The sequence below is a fragment of the Elgaria multicarinata genome, chromosome 3 (genome assembly GCF_023053635.1).
Source record: "Elgaria multicarinata webbii isolate HBS135686 ecotype San Diego chromosome 3, rElgMul1.1.pri, whole genome shotgun sequence".
Lineage (NCBI taxonomy): Eukaryota > Metazoa > Chordata > Lepidosauria > Squamata > Anguidae > Elgaria > Elgaria multicarinata.
The window spans coordinates 57,902,502-57,922,116 of record NC_086173.1 but is presented as its reverse complement, the minus strand read 5'-3'; the positions used below and the strand labels follow the sequence as shown (position 1 = coordinate 57,922,116).

The 19,615-nt window shown below is 40.6% G+C and overlaps 1 protein-coding gene across 1 annotated transcript in view; it reads left to right on the top strand.

Annotated features, from left to right (window-relative positions):
* The window catches only part of B3GNTL1 (UDP-GlcNAc:betaGal beta-1,3-N-acetylglucosaminyltransferase like 1), a 240,150-nt gene that overhangs the window by 199,401 nt on the left and 21,134 nt on the right, over positions 1–19,615 (top strand). The window contains exon 9 of the mRNA XM_063120407.1: positions 14,797–14,932. Coding sequence (XP_062976477.1) covers positions 14,797–14,932 — 136 coding nt within the window. The remainder of the gene's footprint in view (positions 1–14,796; positions 14,933–19,615) is intronic.

Below are 19,615 nucleotides of genomic sequence, written 5' to 3'. Positions count from 1 at the left end.
ACAATCTCTGTCCTGAACAAAAGCTCTCTCTCACACACCAAACTACAAACCCACCTTTGAACTATGGATTAAATTTGGCCTGGCACGTTGGTCGAGGGGAAAGATTTCAGCAACTGTTTGGCTTGGTAGTTGTGATTTACCATCTGGTTTGAACGTTATTGACTCTCACTTTCCAAAATTGGCTAACTCAAAGATTCCCATTTTACTATATGTAGACGCTGCTGCACTACTTTCACAAACCAGGGTTGGCCTCTTGTGTCTATTGGCAGCGTTCACCTACTGTTATACCAACCAATTAACAATTAATTTTGACAAATCTAAAGTGCTGATTTTCTCAAGACGCAAGCGGACCTATAGGTGGTCCATGAATGGTAATCATATAGAACAAGGGCCTTGCTAGACCTACCAGATAATCCAGTCGGGAGTCGGGGCGAGGCCACGCTGCAGCTAGCGTGCGCCGTCGCCCCAGCTAGACGTAAACACGCGACGGGGCAAGGGAAAGCCCCGTCACGTGCTCCAGTTTTTTTTCTCTTAAAGGGCCATGTGCGCAGGAGCGCACCTACAAAAAAGGTAAGTGTTTTTCAAAAAAAAAAGGGTTCCCCACTCCCCCTGATTTCCCACCCCACAATGTCTGATGCCCCCCCTGCCCGCTCGCTCACCCATCCTCCCCCCATCCGCCATGCCCATCCCCGTCCGCCATGCCCATCCCCGCTCACCCGTCCTCCCCCGTCCGCCATGCCTGTCCCCCATCCCCGTTCTTCTTCCCCTGTCCCCGTCCGCCATGCCTGTCCCCGTCCCTGTTCTTCTTCCCCCCGTCCGCCATGCCTGTCCCCCATCCCCATTCTTCTTCCCCTGTCCCCGTCCGCCATGCCTGTCCCCGTTCTTCTTCCCCCCTCATCTCTCCTGCCGGGTCCACTCTTTCCCCCAGCCCCCATCTCCCCCCCATGATCCCCCCCGGCCTGATGGGCACAGCGCTCCTATGGAATGCTGTGCCCAGTCCGTGGCTTCTCCCGGCTACTTGTGAGCGAGCAGCTGGGAAAAGCCACGGACCCTGCTAGATCTTCCACAGCCCCGGCCTGCAGAAAAGCCAGGCCATAAGTGGATCCACTTATCCCAGTTCAAGGGAGGACTTAGCCCGGCCTGACCCCGGGATCCCCTGTGCGTCATCTGGATGCACAGCAGGGAGACCGGGCCTCACACCATGCTAACTCCTCATCTAGCAACGGCCCAAGTCTCTGGCTACAAAGATACTTTCACAAATCACTTAGTTGGTCCTTGCAGAGAAATAGGGCTAAAGCAACAGCCAACAATACGGCTGCTGCAATTACAAGGTTCTATCACACCTGTGGGGGTCAATTTGTACCAGCTGCACTTAAAGTTTTCAAGGCCAAACCCCTTATGCAATTGACTTATGGAATTTTAATCTGGATCAAAGCGGTTAACCCTTCAACTGAATCTGTACAAGCTGTTTTTGTACATTCTATCCTTGGTCTCCCAAAGTGTGTAGCAACACCAAGAGGGGATCTACACTATTCATTACACCGTTGTTTAAGTGCATTGTTGCGTCCTTCCTTGCTACGTTACCAAATGCAACTTGAGCCCAGTCAACCGAAATACCTTTTCTTCTATCGTTTTACCCCGGCACACTCTTCTTTAGAACGTTCTTCTTTATGCTCATACTGTCTCTGAAGTAAACCTCCTTCTTCCTGTGACTCTGAACTTTGCTAGACCTGCCGGGATGAGCCGGCAGGGAGGCGGGGCGACGTGTAGGGACGAGGGAAGCCCTGCAGCGTTTTAAAGGGGCCACGTGCGCCCCGAAAGATAAGCGTTTTTTTAAAAAAATTAAGCCTCTGTCCCCTCTTTCACCGCCCTCCCACTTCCTGAGCAGAATCGCTGGGCTTTTGGTGGTGGCAGCAACTTTTGGTGGTGGTGGAGGGGAGGTGCAGCCCCCACAGTGTTCTGGGAGAGGCATTGAACCCCTCCATCCCCCAGCAGTTGCCCACCCCTGTTTTACAGTAATAGCATATTTACAGTGGTATGTTTAGAGGCCTGGAGTGTGCTAACCAAAAATATCCCAGGAAAGCCCCAAACAAAATCAGGACTGTGGCATAGGGTGAGGTTCCCTCTTTGTTGTTCTCCTGTTGAAGATTCCTCCAGGTGCTATTTACCCCTGACAGTGCTGTTTACTGCAGACAGCAATGGGGAAGAAGGGACATGAAAAACCAGGGTGAAACCCCCCCTTCCGTATCAACTGGTTCAGCTGATGCAGCCAGAGGTGCCAATGTAGCAAATCCCAGGCAACAGCTTACATTTTGGCAGTAGAGAGTTTTGGGCTCAAGTGTTTGGGAATGCAACTACAGAGAAACCCTGTCTCATGATTATTGGAGCCTGTGGTACACACTGCTGTACACTGCTCAACTGTGCTGCCGTGGGATGAGCCCCTTGTCGTACAACCGGGATCAGCTTGTTGCATTTGCATTGACATGTTACAAATTAAATCACGCACGGCTCAGTGGGTGGTGGGGGATAGCAAGTAGTTTTTACATGACCATAAGAGCCTGAGGCAGCACAGATAAGTCAGCTAAAAATCACAGGTGCTATGGGCTCAACTGGGGTACATATGTGCACATACCCGGTGTTCTACTTTCAGATAAATAAATGTGGTGGTAAAAGCCACCAATTCATAATGATGGCTAGGCTAATGCTTTTATGTTTCATGTATTTTATGATGCCTTTCTTTAGCTGTTAAAGTTATGAATGATTTAAAATTGTTTTTGATTTTAATTGGAAGCTTTTTTGTATTTCTTTCTTTCTTAAATAAATAATTAATCAAATAAAATTAATAGCCTCATAATTTCCCTGATATGCTAATTTTATGTACCAGGCTTTTTTGCCCGCCCCCCGAGGTTTTTTGAACTGTATCCAACCATACAGTTCCTCCATCTCCAGTCTGAATTGGTATAGTCCAGGAACTATTTTACTACCTTGTCTACTCTTGTATGAGCTAGATCTGAGATTTGGCACATATGGTTGTTTAGGAATGCCCGAGAGCAGAGTACTTGGTCAGGACCCTTTTAATCACTAGCTTGTGTAAGACGGGCGAGCATCCAAGATGTACACAAAAAGAGGGAGAAGTCACAGGATGCTATTAGAAAAGAGCATTATACAAAAGCCTGACCCATTTCAGCCTCTTGTTTTTCCAGCCTTCTTCAAGGGGTTGTTACAATGCATGCAGAAATTATTAACAACAAAATGTCTTGTGATGGCGACTAAAACTTGTTAATAATTTCTGCAGACATTATAACAACAAAAAAAAAAGGAGGCCGAAACACATCAGACTTTTGTATAATAAATTTTTCTAACAGGGTCCTGAGACTTCTCTCCCTTTTTGTGTGTATCCCTAGCCTGTGCCAGATTGCCCAAGTTCTTCAACCCAATAGACCAAACAAACACAGCTGGGTGATAAAAGTCACCCAGAGTGCAAAGTTCCATTCAGGAGTTCTCCTGTATAGGCAAGGACTAAAAGCAATTAAGGGACATTCAGTTGAATAGGTATAGAAGCTTCCCTGTGATAAGGAATCCTGCCTTTTCACTGTTCCCAATTGTGGGGAAGTTTCAGAGTATGTTCAAGATGTGAAGGTCTGAAAAGGAGCTATGTGCGGTGTTGTGGGTGAGGCTTGCATGGACAGGACCTACCACTTATGCACTTTTCATCCTCACCAGCTAAGGCAGATGAGAAAGTAGCCACAATAGGCTAGTGAATCTAAAAACAGGTTTTGTCCAAGGAAATAATACATGGGGTTTTGAGACAAATGTTCTCCCACTTATAAGAGACCTGTTCCAAACAAGGTGGTACCAGATTTCTTATTTTAATACAACTCTCAGTCCTTTCATTTTAAGCATTAACAGTTAAAAGATAGGTGTGTGTCTTTTTATCTGTTCCTCCAGTGTTCCTCATAGAATTCTGTAACGATTTATTAATTACTTTGCTTTCATAAGCCTTTGTGATGAGTAATAGCTATAAAGTGTAGATGGTACAATTTAGTGTCTTCTCTAAATAACCTGAAAAATACGCTGAGTTTTTTGGTTAACTAGGATTTCTGGAAAATCAGGACTTTGTGGATAATTGGGAGTTGCAGTGTGTGTGTGTGTGTGTGTGTGCGTGTGTATGTATGTATGTGTGTTTTAATATATGTCTATATGCATATGTAGATTTGATCAGGTTGACCTTTAAATTCCATTTAGGTTCACCTTTAAATTCCTTTTTTATCATATTATACTATATCTTTCTGTCTGACAACATGCCTCCAAGTTGGCTGATAATTGGTGAAAATTAATCTAGAATAATGAAAGATGTATGTCTCTCCATTGGCCCATCTGTCACCGCCATAACTCAAAAAACATGAAACTAGACTCCTGAAATTTGATATACTTACTTTGGGATTATTTTGATTTTAAAGTGCATTAATTCATTTTAGTTAATTTAAATGTGTTCTATGCATTCATGTGGCTGAAGCCTATAGTATATCTTTAGCCACTAGGGGCAGACCTCTCTGACTAGTGCATAGTTTTGTAATCAATTCAGTTTGAAGCCTGGTAAGATTAGAAGGTTGAGGGACAGAGTTATATGACTGCTTCCTTCCTCCTGCTGTGGAGTAGCCCCCCTCAGGGAAATGGAGTGAATCGATCCTTCCCTTAAGGGGCTACAGGAGTGCACCTTGCAAGGACTGTGCCTAAGGGTAGCAGCAGGCATGTACTCCTGTCCTAGAGGAAAATTGTGCTCCCTCCATAATGTGCGCTACCTAGCAATTAAAGCCAAGTAGCACCAGTTGTTTTGGGCCCTGGAGGGCAAGGCATCGCATCACCCAGGCAGCTGGTCAGTCTGAAAATCTTGGCTCTTCCTGGTGGTGAGGATATGGATAGTGAACATTCTTGGGGTACAATTAGAGATGTAAAATTTCTGTTGCAAATTGTGAAAATGAGGGAGAAGTTCTGCAGATCTCCTCTATCACTGACAATCCTTGCACAATGTGCATTTGCCTGGTGCCCATCTCTTCAGTTCGTCTCTCAATGAAGGCAGTTGAAAGCCTTATTCAGAGACTCATGAAAACCTCTGGATCAATATTGCTGACAGTAAATTCAGAGGAGGAAGAGAAATTGAGGGGGGGAAATGGAGTTGGTGAAGAAAGTGAAATATAATAAATGGCCTGAGGTTTTACTTATCCTAAAGATGTCTGCAAGCAGCTGCTTTTGTGTGTGATTTGCATCAGGATATGTGGTTCATATCTAATTCCCAATTAAAAATGAAATAATGCATCTCTCATACATTATTTTTTGCAATCCTCCTTAAAACAATCTTCAAAGTTTAGTCAATATAATTATCCCCATATTGGAAATGGAGTGCTGAGCAGAGAGTGAGGGAGTGGCTTTTCCAAGAGCTACTGAGTGAGTTCATGGCAGAGTTTTGACATGAACTGGGGACTTCCTGATTTGAAGCTCAGTCTCTTAGCCATCTCGCTATACCAAGTTTATTTTCTGCAGAACAGAAGAATGAAGATTCCTGCATAGCAAAAAACATCCTCTACAGGAAGAGGACATTGAAACTTGGTGATGGTCTTGACTCTTCCCCAACAAATCACCACTTCTCAGCTGCAAGGATATAATCAGCCAGCATATATGCATATGAAGGCACATTACTGTGTAACTGGCAGCAAAGATGCTAATAGCAGGCAGCAAAGGTACTGTTATATGACTACAAAATAATTGCCAAACCAAATCCGGAGATCACTTTATATGCAATCTGACTTCAAGGCACTTAAGTCAGAAATACTCACATTTCTCTTTGCTTTTGTTTTCAGTTGTGAGAATTGGAAAAACAGGAGACCAGGGAAAGCTCGTGTGTGTGTGTGTGTGTGTGTGTGTGTGTGTGTGTGTGTGTGTGTGTGAGAGAGAGAGAGAGAGAGAGAGAGAGGGGGGGGGGTCCCCATTCTGCAATCTGAAAAATGCTGTGTGGTACAATAAGGGACTGTAATGACCATTAGGCATTTGTGGTCTGTTTTCCAACTTCATCTTTGGTATTCACTAGATGCAAATAATTACACTGTGGCCACAATAATCCTTGTTTCCTAACTCTTTTTGTCCCATTGAGGTGATACATGGCTTGGTTTTCCATAATTTGCTAGATTAAATGGTGACAATCCTAAACATAGACATACCTTTAGTTATCTCCAGTCACAAGGAGAGCAACTAGCACTTGTTACACATGGTTATCACAAGAACAGCTGATCCTGTGTAGTCCTCATTGTTGATGTATTACACTTTTGGGGAAAATAAATATATTTGCTCTTCAAATGAGTATAACAGGCTTTATATTCTTGTGCTCATAACGAATACATTTTTAAAGTGCAGAACAATCTTTAATGAGCCCTTTGATCTTGGGGAAGGGTTGCCTTGATGTATATAAGTAAGTGTGTGTGTGTGTGTGTATTTAAAGGGACAGACCTGGCTCCTTTTAAGAAGGTGGTAGAGTTTCCACTACTATATAGTCCTGGAATGTTGTGCAACATTTGTAACTCTGCATTAACTTTTTGTCCTGGGAATACTATATCCTATAAAGTCTGATTAACAGACATATATAACAAGTTGCGAGCAGCAGCTAAGCTCCAAATCTGGAGATCTTGTCAGTTTGTGCTTATGTTAAAAGATTTTTTTTTTTTTTGCATCAAATCCAAAATTCCAATCTTAACTGGAGGGGCAGTAAACATTACAGCCATTGGTCTCCAGACGCTGCTGAAATTTCATGTGGACTGGCTGTTCCAATTGGCTGCATTTATTTATGAAGAATTTCCAAGTTGTGACACCCACCATGGTGATGAAGTGCTGAACTGCCATAAAAGGGACTGGCTGCACTTGCAGATACAAAGAAACAAATGTTCACTCAACTTCTGAGATCTAATTCTTTATTCCAGCCAGAAATCATCACATCTTCATGCTCTACTTACTATGCCTGCCTTTATGACTTTCCTGTCATAATTAGAGAGGGTGTGAAATCATGACTCATAAGAATTACAGATGTCTTTATTATTTGATTTTAGATCATTTTGTTTAAATCAATCTTATTTCCATTTAAGTATTTCAAAATAAAGTATTTCAGAGGCTTCATACAGAAGGTGCTATCTATGGACAATAAAGAATCAACTCCTGCACTCTGGATGACACGAAAGGAAGTATTTCTTAAATGACTTCATAGCACTGAGTACTTTCAGCATGATTTATACTTGCTTTGCATCACAGAATCTCACTTTGTGGCTGTATTCCTGTGTTCTGTTGTGTGAGCTTAACTAAAATTAAAATAAAAAGGATTTACATTGGGCACAGGATTACAAGCCAGGTAGAAATGTGGAGTAATTTGGCACCTTGTATTTTAAGAATAGAGATTGATTATGATTGTAAAATGTTCTGTTTTTAATGTCCTCCTTGCTAGTTCCTCTCCACACATCTAGCCCACCACCAATTGCTTTTTGGAATGAATTTATGCTGATTTTTAAAGTTAGCTTGATATGCAGAAGAAAACAGTTCTTCACATCCCTAGCTTTCTTATATAAAAGTAGCAAAAAACAAATGCCTCTAGGTATTATTTAGGAAGGAAAGATTTCCTTTTTACCTGCAACCTTAGAAAATGCGATCGAAGGCATTCACCTAAGGATAAGGTTATTCAACCCACAACCTTATTTAACTTAACACTAGATGATGATTTTTAAGGCTTCTGGTAGAAGAGCAGATATTGTGTTGATCAATTCTCATGTAATAGCTGATTTGATGACAGAAGTGATATTAGAGCGAGTGAGGCAGGCTTTAAGTCAATTTTTGGCTAAGGCAGGTCTGTATCTTGGAAACTTTTAAAAGAAATACTTTATGTACAAATCACTTGTTTGTGAATGCTTTTTACTCACTCAGTCTTGGGTATGTATTTGACTGAACAAAAGACATGAATGTGTATTGTATTCATTGATAATGGGTGATCATCCCTCAAATATTACGCACAGCCATCCCCTGCCCAGTTTCCCCTGCATAAAATCAAGTACTTCCATGTTGAAGAAAGCCTTGATGAAATTGCCTTGCATAAGTTCACTTCACTTGAAATTACATTTCAGTGGATTGTTTATTAATAATACTGATAGTTATCAAATAATTCATAAACTCACATAATTCATATTTTACACGGGTCTCTTGTAGGATTAGTAAAGATTAATGACTTGGACAGTCTACCCTGCCAAATTAAGATCCGAAGGAGAAGAGGCCTTAACTATCAAAGGTGAAAGTAGGATCCCTGTTTTAGTAAACCACATGTGATTTCATCTATTCCGCTCTAGCAAAGTCATTTTAAACTTGGGCTTGACTAGCCAACAGTGCAATAATAAATCTTCTGTCTCTAGGGACCAGGCTGCTACAAATCTTACTTTAGGTGAAAAGTTGAAGAATTTGATTAGTTGGTCTCATCCTAGTTCCCATTTTCCCACATTGAACAGTTTGGCACAAGTCACAATCTTTTGTTACAGGAGGCCCAAATTTGAAACGGTGGGGCAATTTCTGTTCACAATCAAAGTATCTTGACAACAGTAAGTGTGCTAGCTTAGACATGTCATTCCTATATGTTGCTAGCTCTGTTGATCTTGTAGTGACAGATATATAGTCCTTTCCAGGCTGTGCAAATGCTTCTAGTCGAACAACTTTTTTTATTATTCCAACCAAGCTTCATCTTTATAAGATAAGAACATAAGAGACCTAGCAAAGACATAAGAGACCAGACCAAAGTCTATTTAGCCCTGCATTCTGTTTCCAACGGGAGCCAGCAAGACATCTCTGTAAAGCTTACACACACACACACACACACACACACACACACACACACACACACACACCATTTATCCTCAGTTTTTAAACTACCTCTGGACCTGGAAGGTCCACATATCTATCCAGCTTTGTCTTTGCTTGTAGGGAAGGTGTGATGTAACCTGCCTTCAGGTCGGTCTGCCTCTGTTTTGGGTCAGATGATGATGATGATGATGATGATGATGATGATGATTTATTTATTTATATAGCACCATCAATGTACATGGTGCTGTACAGATTACACAGTAAATAGCAAGACCCTGCCGCCTCACTGATCCACAAGCTTCAGCCTCTATATTCTCTAGATAAAAGAGACACCTAATATGCCTGATTGGTTCCCTTACCCAAACAGGAGAAGTACCCAGGAAATATATTCCCTATTGGTAGTGCAGAAAGATGAACAACGTGTAGGATTTTATATTTTAAAAACAAACGAATCAATATTTATTTAATTCAAGAGGGGTTATATTTTAACATTTAATCACTCAGTTCTTGGTTTTACCCTGCCTACTCTACCCCTTCTAAATCCCATTATCTAGATGTAACTTAATCAATCCCTAAAGCTGTATATCCCTTATCTCCTATATTTTAACTAACTGACTAACTGTCTGCTCCTTCCTTTTATAAACTCAGTCTACACACACACCTCCCACCTTTCACTCACTCTCTATCATACAATTAATCCTAACTTACCTGGGCTCTATTTAACACATAAAACAGATAAAACATTAATACAAAATCAACATGGCGAGCATTGTGATTTTGTCACAGAAGGCATTTTCTGTATAGTGTTTATTTCTTTATTATTTAATATTTATTTATTTATTTATTTATTACATTTTTATACCGCCCAATAGCTGAAGCTCTCTGGGCGGTTCACAAAAATTAAAACCATGAGGAACATCCATTCAGTTCCTCGAATTGCACAGATGGCTCTCAATCCAAAGGATGCTTACATTTTGTTGCATTCATTAAATGTTTTTGTGAACGCAACCTAAAATATTCACTAGCAATTGTGAGAAGAGACTCTAGAAATCTTGTTGTTGTTGTTGTTGTTGTTGTTGTTTAGGGTGACCATATGAAAAAGAGGACAGGGCTCCTGTATCTTTAACACTTGTATTGAAAAGGGAATTTTAGCAGGTGTCATTTGTATATATGGGGAACCTGGTGAAATTTCCTCTTCATCATAACAGTTAAAGCTGCAGGTGCCCTGCCCTCTTTTAAATCTGTTCACAGTATAGCTGCAGTATAGCTCCTGCAGCTTTAACTGTTGTGATAAAGAGGAAACTTTACCAGGTGCAACATGCATACAAATGACACCTCCTGAAATTCCCTTTTCTATGCAATTGTCCTCCTTTTCATATGGTCACCCTGTTGTTGTTGTTGTATTTGCTCTGGCCTAACTAAACTGACATGTATTGCAATCCTATGTATGTCTACTTAGAGATAACTCCCACGTTGTTCAATGTAGTCGTCCCGGGCAGAAGTATTGAACCCAGACTTTTTTCTTCTTCTTTTTTGGCATTGGAGTGTGTATGCGAGAGAAAATGCTCCCCAAGTATCTTTGATCTTTGGAGGCTGTAAGAAATACCCTATTTTTTTTCCCAGGGAGCCTTACTGTGTAGAAGCCTCTGCAGCAGAGAGTTGTAATCAGACTTTCTTTTAAACAACAACAACACTTCGCTGCTGCTTCAAGAATTAGTGGAGCTGCAATAAGCTGCAGCCACTGCCATTCCTTACTGAGGAACATCTAGAGATGTGAAGGCTCAGGAAAAGAAAATGGGGGGGAAATGGTTTTGGACCATTTTTGGTTTCTCCCCCTAAAAAATAAATTAAAAAATAAATAAATGAAAAATTGAACAGCGTTGGATTGTGAAATATTTTCTTTTAGAATTTAAGGCAAAGTATTTATATATTGTTATCCAGCCTTTTCTCCCCACAAATGATTTCTAAAAACTATGTAATAAAAAGACTTTTATAGAAAGACTAGAGATGTAAAATGTCTGGAAATTATGAAGCCATGGGGGGGGGGGGAGATAATTTTTTTAAATCCTCATTCTTCGTTAAGAAAGAGTTCAAGACTATTAAACAAATTTGTTTAACTTATATGCACGGAGAACTAGTGTCAAACTTGCCTTTTAGAACCCAAGCATTAAATTAACTGGAAAACAGTAAATTTATTCTACCTAACAGTGACAGGTTATTTTAAACACAGTTTGGAATCTTAGTTGGAATATAGTCAAAGAATCCTCTTTGTGAACTAGTGTTCTGTGCTATGATCATTTTTCTTTATGTCATACTAGGCAATAACATTCTGAAATATTACTTTTATGGTGGGAATGATTACTTAAGAAAACACACAAAACATGATTGAAGACAGTGAGAAATGAGTCTAAACAAAATGAGCACAAATTGTTGCAAGCCCAACAGAACTGATTTTACCAAATTAGAGGAAAGAGACTGAATGGAGTGGCTGGGAGAACTGCCTGCCCTGGATGTGTTGAATGTGTTTGAAATTGATAATCCTAACCTGTTCTCTGCATTTGCAGATGTTTCCTTGTTAAGGTTACAAAGCCATGTGGATTCAACATTTCAGATAGGTCCAGTATTTGCTTATGTTATATGATGTTTATATATGACATACTTGATTTTTATTTTGAAAGCGCAGACATAAAAATGCAGTTGAACAAAAAGACATCTGCCAGCTTGCTACATTTGCTATAAAGCTCACATTTTATCAACGCTGTCAAGTTTACAACTTTTTTGGTTGACTTTCCACCACAATTTCTTCTTTGGCTTCTATATTGTCGGTGCTAGACAGCGCAATCGTATGGGCTGTTCCATGCATATTCGTAAGCCACCGAACTCGGGGACTTACAAGTATCCAATGCAGGACAGCTACAGCATGGAGGGAATCCTCTCCTTTGTGCTCTGTCCACCCTGATTTTTCGGCTAGATGGGCAATTTTGGCTGTCTAACTGGGGGCTTCGGACTGGGAGGAGGAGGAGAGGCCACGCAATGCTTAGGAAGCTGTCAAAAACAGCTTACACAATCTCCGCCCTGGGGAATGCCCCCTTTTCGCCCTCTCTGCACTTGGATTAACGAGCATGGCGAGGCAGCCACCACAGTTCACTCTGCACTGGCTGTAAGGGACTGGGGGCAGGAATTATGGTTTTCTCACTCCCAGCTTAGAGCGCTGTCTAGGGGACATAGAATTGCGCCCTTATTCATGGTGTGTGCATGTTCATGTTCGCATGCATGTGCATGAGAGAAAGTGTGTGAGAGAACTTAATTTCAGTCTTCTTTAAAAGATCCAAAATATGTGGTGTAAGTAACATGCCTATACACTAATATACTTATTTGTATACATTGCAGACAGATCAAGAGTTTTGAGTTGGCTATTGCACTTCATTCCACTAAATGTAGTAAACCACAGAAGGCCCTTCTCACCACTCTACAGCCTTGACCCATTCTCTCTCTCTCTCTTCCTCTCTCTCTCTCTCTCACACACACATGCCCTACAACTATACCATACATACTGTATATTGATTCAGAATCCTTCACATAAACATAGATTCCAACAGCTTGTAGCAATACCAATTTATTTTATTTTTACAATATGCAAGTTGTTTCTCCAGATTCTCAAAGCAGTAAAAACAATAATGAAAATAAGCAGATAAAAATCTTGCAACTAAAAAAAGCAAGATTGATAATAACCACTTCCAACATCAAGAATACCCTGATTTCCTTCAGTAGAATGTTTGACAGTCTTGGGGTAATGATCATAAGGTCCTTACTTCTGCTCACAAATGTTCTTCCCTTTCATATAAAGATTCTCAGGGGCATGTTCATATGGAGACAGGTCTTCTCTGCGGTATGCAGATCCTAATCTTTGAAGGGCTTTAAAATCACTTTCAGTTTGTCATGGACACTTCGCCAGTGCCATCACTGCTATAGTAATTTAATAGCTTCCAACCTCCCCATAGAAGTTGAAAGACATGTTGTGACCTTCTGCATCAGCTGCAGTTCTGAAGTATCTTAAAGAACAGCATTTTATAAGAAGTTGCAAAAGTATGAATTATCATAGCTAGATCTTTCCTGTTCAAGGAGGTTTTGCAGATAATGTGTCACCAGTAACTGACAGAAGGGACTCCTAACAATGTCAGCTACCTCTTTATGTAATAAAAACTGGAACCAAGGGCATCTGATCTCTGGATCCTCCGAAGTTGTCCACCCCTGCTATAGATGAAGAACTGGGACTTCCATTTGATGATATACTGTCTAGGGAGAACAATTGAGAGTCAAAGAGAAATGTTGACCAAGGGAAGGAAGGACTGTAAGGATGCAATCCCATGCATATTTAGACGGACAATGGTCCTACAATTCCCAGCATGGCCCACTCTTAGATAGGAAGGAAGGAAGGAAGGAAGGAAATAAAGCTGAAATACGCATACTAAATGAACAGATATTCTTCTGAGAGACTTAGATTTTGTAAAATATTTATATAAAAATGTATGTCCATAGTGTTGCTACAAAAACGACCCCCTCAGTTTATGAGACAAGCAAGCCAGCTTTTAAGACACAAGCACAAAAGCCCCCATTGCTGTTCAATTTTTATTTATTTTTATTTTATTTTATTTTATTTATTACATTTTTATGTAATAGCCGAAGCTCTCTGGGCGGTTCACAAAAATTAAAACCATCATAAAACAACCAACAAGTTAAAAACACAAATACAAACTACAATATAAAAAGCACAACCAGGATAAAACCACGCAGCAAAATTGATATAAGGTTAAAATACAGAGTTAAAACAGTATAATTTAAGTCTTAAGCATTGTCTTATAAAATAGAAATCCATTAAAATTCAGAAAATGTGCAGAGTATTAACTAACTTGTGGGCAACTAGTCGTTGGAAAGAGAGTGCGTTTTATAAATGGTCCAATTAGTTCTACCATATTTGAGCACTTAAAAAATGAGCAACACTTCAAGATGGGGAAATCTGAGTGGGTTGTGGGTTTTCTTTTTCTGTGGCCTCTCTTTTTCTCTAAATTTAACATGGAATGAAATCCTGTTTAGTCATTTTTTTAAAAAAAACCTAACAAATGTTAGTGTCAGATTGTGAATAATAAGTGACAGAAGTGCCATTTTCTGAAATCGAAAGAAACTGTCTGAGAAATAAAATGCTCTAATCCATGGTAAGATGTACTGACTGGCAGGAATGTTATATTCCCAGAACAAATGTATGACCTTGGGAGTGGGGCGGGAGGTAAAATGGTGTTGGGGAATCTTGACATATTTTCCCCATGGCCATATCTCTTTTCTGGGAAGGTTGCATTTTCCTTTGGCCAACATGTATGAGGGTAACATACTTTTGTAATTCGTGTTTCCCATGAATTAAAAAGAAGAAATACTATTCCATTGCTGGCCATACAGGTTAACGTTGCCAGCTTTAGAAGTGAAGATTGTTGTTTCGGCTATTGATTAGATAGTTTAGCTGAGTAGATAAGTTGTGACAGGTAAACAGATATTCCTAAGCCTGGTGTCACGTATGGTCTCCCGAATCACCTGTCACTTAAACCTGCCCCTGTGTCCTGGCACTGGTCACGCCCAGACCTCCTTAGTTAAGCAGTTGAACCATATGAGTTGCCTTGAGATCATTCTCTGGAGCAGTAGGCGTTGAGTTCAACCAGGATGAAAGTATCCTAACACCTACATGTTGGGAGTCTTCATCTCCCAGGAGCATCAAGTTTAGTACTAGAACAGGAGAATGTTTCCCCATGGATAGCTTTCAGCTCTTCTGGCAGTGTTACTAGCCTGTTTTCTCCTATGAGTCTCTCTGGAATGCACTGTGTCTAACTGTGCCTAATCTTGCTCTCTTGCTTCTTTTTCCAAATATCTCAGGGGAACCATCTGGACATACCGTAGCTTGTTTCTAGAAGAGAGAATTCTCGGTCACTGGACACACTTCACCATTTGGAATGCTGGCAAACAGGGCAGGAAGCTCTTTAGGAGTTTGTCTCTGGCTAATCAGAAAAAAGTGAGTTTGCAAAGAGAAAATGCATGACACTTCACTCTTGCTGCCATCTGTTTTCATTTATTCAAGTTTGAAAGAGAACATTCCACATTATTTCCTTGATTTAAAGAAATACATAGTAGCTTGTACACTCAATGAGTAAACAAATACTAAAATTAGTTCAAAAATTGAGTAATTGAATCAGAAGAAGTGCAAAATACCAAAGGAACAGTGCTAATGGGTGGCACTGACCATGCTGTGACAGTTTGTCGTTTATATGCAACAGTGCAGCTGTACAGTTCAGAAACCCAAATTAATTGTAGCAAAGATTTGAGGCATTCATGCAGAATTGAAGCACAAGGTGAAGTAATATTAGTCTTACATAGATATAGTTCCATAAATGATGCTTTCAAGTGTAATCACCATTAAATAGGGACATTGATTGTGACATAGATTGAAATAGTGACATAGATGTGACATAGATTGAACTAATTTTTACAACTATGTAGTAAGAATTGCTGCTAGATTGGGCTTTAAAATATCTGTAATAATACATTCCTTGCCATTTCCAATTCCCTATTCCTCATTTTGCGTTGTTGTTGCAAGCAGGGCCCTTGTCATAAAATCAGGGACCCTGCACTCCTTCAGCATCCTGAGCCTTTCGTCTGCCAGAATGCCCCAAATAAATCTCAGTCTTCATATCATAATATGCTCATCAACAGCATGAATGGACTAGTCAGAGATCATATGCTACCTTTTTTGTAGAAAGAATAACTGCTAATCTTGAAAGAGGGGTTATAGGGATATGAATTATTTTTTTCATGATGCTGATGCTGATTTTAAAATTTTCTATACCATACCTTCATCTTAAAAAAAATGGATCTCAGGTCATAAAACTTCAATCAACACTATAATACTATAATAAATCACAATATCAGAATTACACACTGTAAATTGGGAGATGATTTTAAAAAATCAACCAGCTAAAGCCATACAACCAATTTTAACTGCTGGTTAAATAATAATAAAAATATTGACCTAGAAATGAAAGATATACATTATTAGTGCCAGTCATATCTCCTTTAGGAGGGCATTACAGAATTGGAGTTCCACCATAGAAGAGGCCCTCTTCTATGCATATCTCCTAATTATGGGATTTGGCAAAGGGCCTCACCTAACCATCTTCAAGCACAGGCAGGCTAGTATGGGAGGAAGTGCTACTTCAGTTATATGGGTCCCAAGGTGTTCAGGCTTTTAAAGGGAAGCATGAACATCTTGATTGGGCTTAGAAGCAAATAGTGAGACAATGTAGTACTTTCAAAATTGGTTTAATGTGGCTCCACCTATACACACTGGTCAGAATTCCCATAGCCAAATTCTATCTCATGTAATTTGTAAGCAGTTCCTTACTGAATTTGGCTGTTAGGGTTCTGTATAGGAAATTACCATTGGAGAAGTAAACTGCCTTTCACTGTCACTTTTCCTTCTTTCAGTAGTGGAAAATAAAAGATCAAGGGCTAGCATCAAATGGTTTTTTCTTATAATGAGGGTTGAAACATTAATGTATTCTTAAACAAGTTATCTTGTTAGGAACAAATACATGCAGAAGGCATGAGAAAGGTGACATGGTAACTTGTTTAAACAGCCATTCTGAGACCACCCATACAGAAAGTGAAATGCGCACTCAAGACAGACCACTAACCACATCGCTGCCTGTTTCCTCAAGACAGATTTATTTAACAATGATGTATCTGTCTTATCACTTGAGTTCAAGCCCAATGGGACCTGGGACCTTAAAGAAGAGGGCAACCAGTACTCTAGGTTCACGTATTAGGTGCATTAAGCCTCCCAGTGCTATAGAAAACATTTTAAAAAATCAACTATTGCTTAAATAGTCCCCTGTTGACTAACATTGCCTGTTGGGCAAAACCCACACCGCGGTTGGTTATTTCCAAAAAATAACAAACGGAGATAACCAATGGTTTGCAGAGTTGTTTTTCTGCACAAAAGTTGCTTATCATGTCATGTGGCAGGTTCTGTTGATTATTTCCCCTGCCGACAAAATCATGAGACAAGAGCAGCAGCAACCCCAGCTACTGTAGCCCAGCAGGACTCCATCTGCAGGGGAAATAATCCCATGCCGGCAAGCGCTTGGGGAGCCCCAATTGTGCCTTCCCTGGAAGTGGCAGCATGATCCTCAGCTCCCCATGTGCTTCCCGACATGTGCACATGCCATCCCTGGGTAGGAAAGGCCCATGTAACTTACAAGCTAAAGCCCATGTAACTTACAAGCTAAACCAGGATGTGCATGTCCTTTGCCCCCCCCCCCCTTCAGTCCATCTGGAGATAGACTCAAGGGGATAGAAGAAGTCCCTTGGCCATCGCCGGAGAAAGAAGCCCCGGCAGAGACATCTCTCCTCTTGACAGGAGCTGGGATTCATCCACTGCTGTGGCTGTCGCTAGGCAATGGGTGTGCTGCATCTCCACATGGTGCATCTCTCATCCCCCCTCCGCTCCTCCCGATGGAATGGCAGCACCTTGGTAAGGGAAGTGGTAACCAGCACCACCATTCAGGGAGGAGGGCCGAGGGGCAGAGAGAGACTGCGTAGGAAATAATTACACACATGGATGTACACATTCTTTCCCTCCAACCTGAAGGTTGCTTCTAATATCCACAATCCAAAGTTGTTAGATATTCTGGTTTTGCTTAGCAGTGATCCATCTCTTAGTAGAAGCTGTGGACTCTTGACCATGGCAAAGAATGTGGAATTCTATCCATTTGTGAAGGTAAATGGAAACAACAACAACAACAACAACAACAACAATAATAATAATAATAATAATAATAATAATAATAATTTATTGCCCGCCTTTCCCTCTGGATCGAGGCGGGGAACAACATGGAATACAAAATATTATAAAATACATAAAACTGATTAAAACATATAAAAACTGATACATTATTAAAATACATTAAGATTGAGAATGTAGTTTAACCAGCATCTGACTTGTATTCCGTGGAAATTGTGCATGAGCCTAGATTGGCTGAATGCTTGTCCAGTGTTTTATCCTCCAAGGCCACCTTCGTTGTCTGTAAATATAGCAATGGATGGATTATTGCCAGCATGAGAAGCTTAAGTGCTGGACACATGCAAATGATTATCTCTTTTAAAGCTGACAGACTTGTGCACTCCAAAATGTTGAGTCATCTTAGTCACTTGAGTGCAGTTTGCAAAATTGTTTGATGTTGCTTTGGAAATTTCATCATTTTCCTCCATTGTTGTGCAATGTGCTCTATGAAATCCCTTGGTTGTTTTCATTTTTCCTGGTTGCCAGCTGACAAAATTGTTTCAGAGAGACAGTGGGTGGGGATGGAGGTTCAGTCTCTCGTCCTTACGCAAGGAAAGATCTCTGAAACAAAATGCAGCAACCACACCCTGGGGTCGCTTTTGCAGTCCCTTGTTTGTTTAGCTTTTTGTTTATCAGTTGAAAATGCTCTCTGGTGTGAGCAAGGTACAGCTTTCTAAACCTGATTTGCAGTCAGCACAGTGGTCTCTGTGATAAACATTTGTGTCTTTTATAACAGTATTATAACACTGGAAAGCCAACGTTGCCACCCGCCAAGAGAAGCAGTGGTGCAAGAACAAAATAATGCAGCTGTCTGTCTGTGGTGTTTCGCCATCAGGCGAGTCAGCTTTTCCTTTCATTGCAGAATGGAGAAGCCCTTCCCACTGCTGGTGTGGCTCTGATGAACTGAGATGCTGACATTCTTCCAAGCTGACCTTTGCATAACATTTGCTTTGGCAACACTGCAAGCCAGGATATTATTTTGCTTGTATCAAGGCTGCAATTAGGCTTATTTCTTTCTGCTTTACTTTACCATTGAAAAACAGCTGGGAGCGTTAACCCATTCAGTATTGAATGTTATCTCTATTGTAGCATTCTTAGGAAAGCTGCCTGTGACACCCCTCCACCCCCAAATACGTTGTGGCTGTCTTAAAGAGAGAGCACTCCGTGAGGATTCACTAGATTGCTATTCAACCCACCTACTCAGATGACTCCTTTCTTCATAGATAGCTTTTTTAGATTTCACGATAGAGATCTGAAGGGTACTAAGTTGTCAGAAGAGTTCAGCACATGTTAGAAATTGTGTGCTGCTAACCACAAGCAAGTCTCTATAGTTGTATAAAATATGACTCAGGTCCACCTGGATTTTCCCCACCCACCACATGCAAAAAAGGCATCTTGCAATACAAAAAGCAGTGAATCCACACAATTTAAATGACTTGAAATTTATTTATTTACTATTTATTCATTGCATTTCTATACCGCTCAATAGCTGAAGCTTTCTGGGCAGTTTACAAAATTAAGAGAATTCAAAACAAAAAAAACACAGTATAAAACCATAATATAAAACACAATATTGAAAGGGTTGTTTCCTCCAGGTAGCTGTGTTCGCTACACTAAGGTGTGGCAAGAAGAGAATATCCATGCTTACAGAGCAGGGGATACTGAATCTCTTTCAGCCTTAGGGGCCGAATTCATTTTTGGAGATACTCACAGGGGCTGCAGTCCAGTGGTGGGAGAGGCTGAAGGCAAAACATTTGGGCCCAAAAATACAAAAAATAAAGCTCTTACTGCCAATAGCTAAAGCCTTAGGAGAGGCATTTCAATCTTTTAGAAAGGGGGAGGGGGGAGTGCACAAAA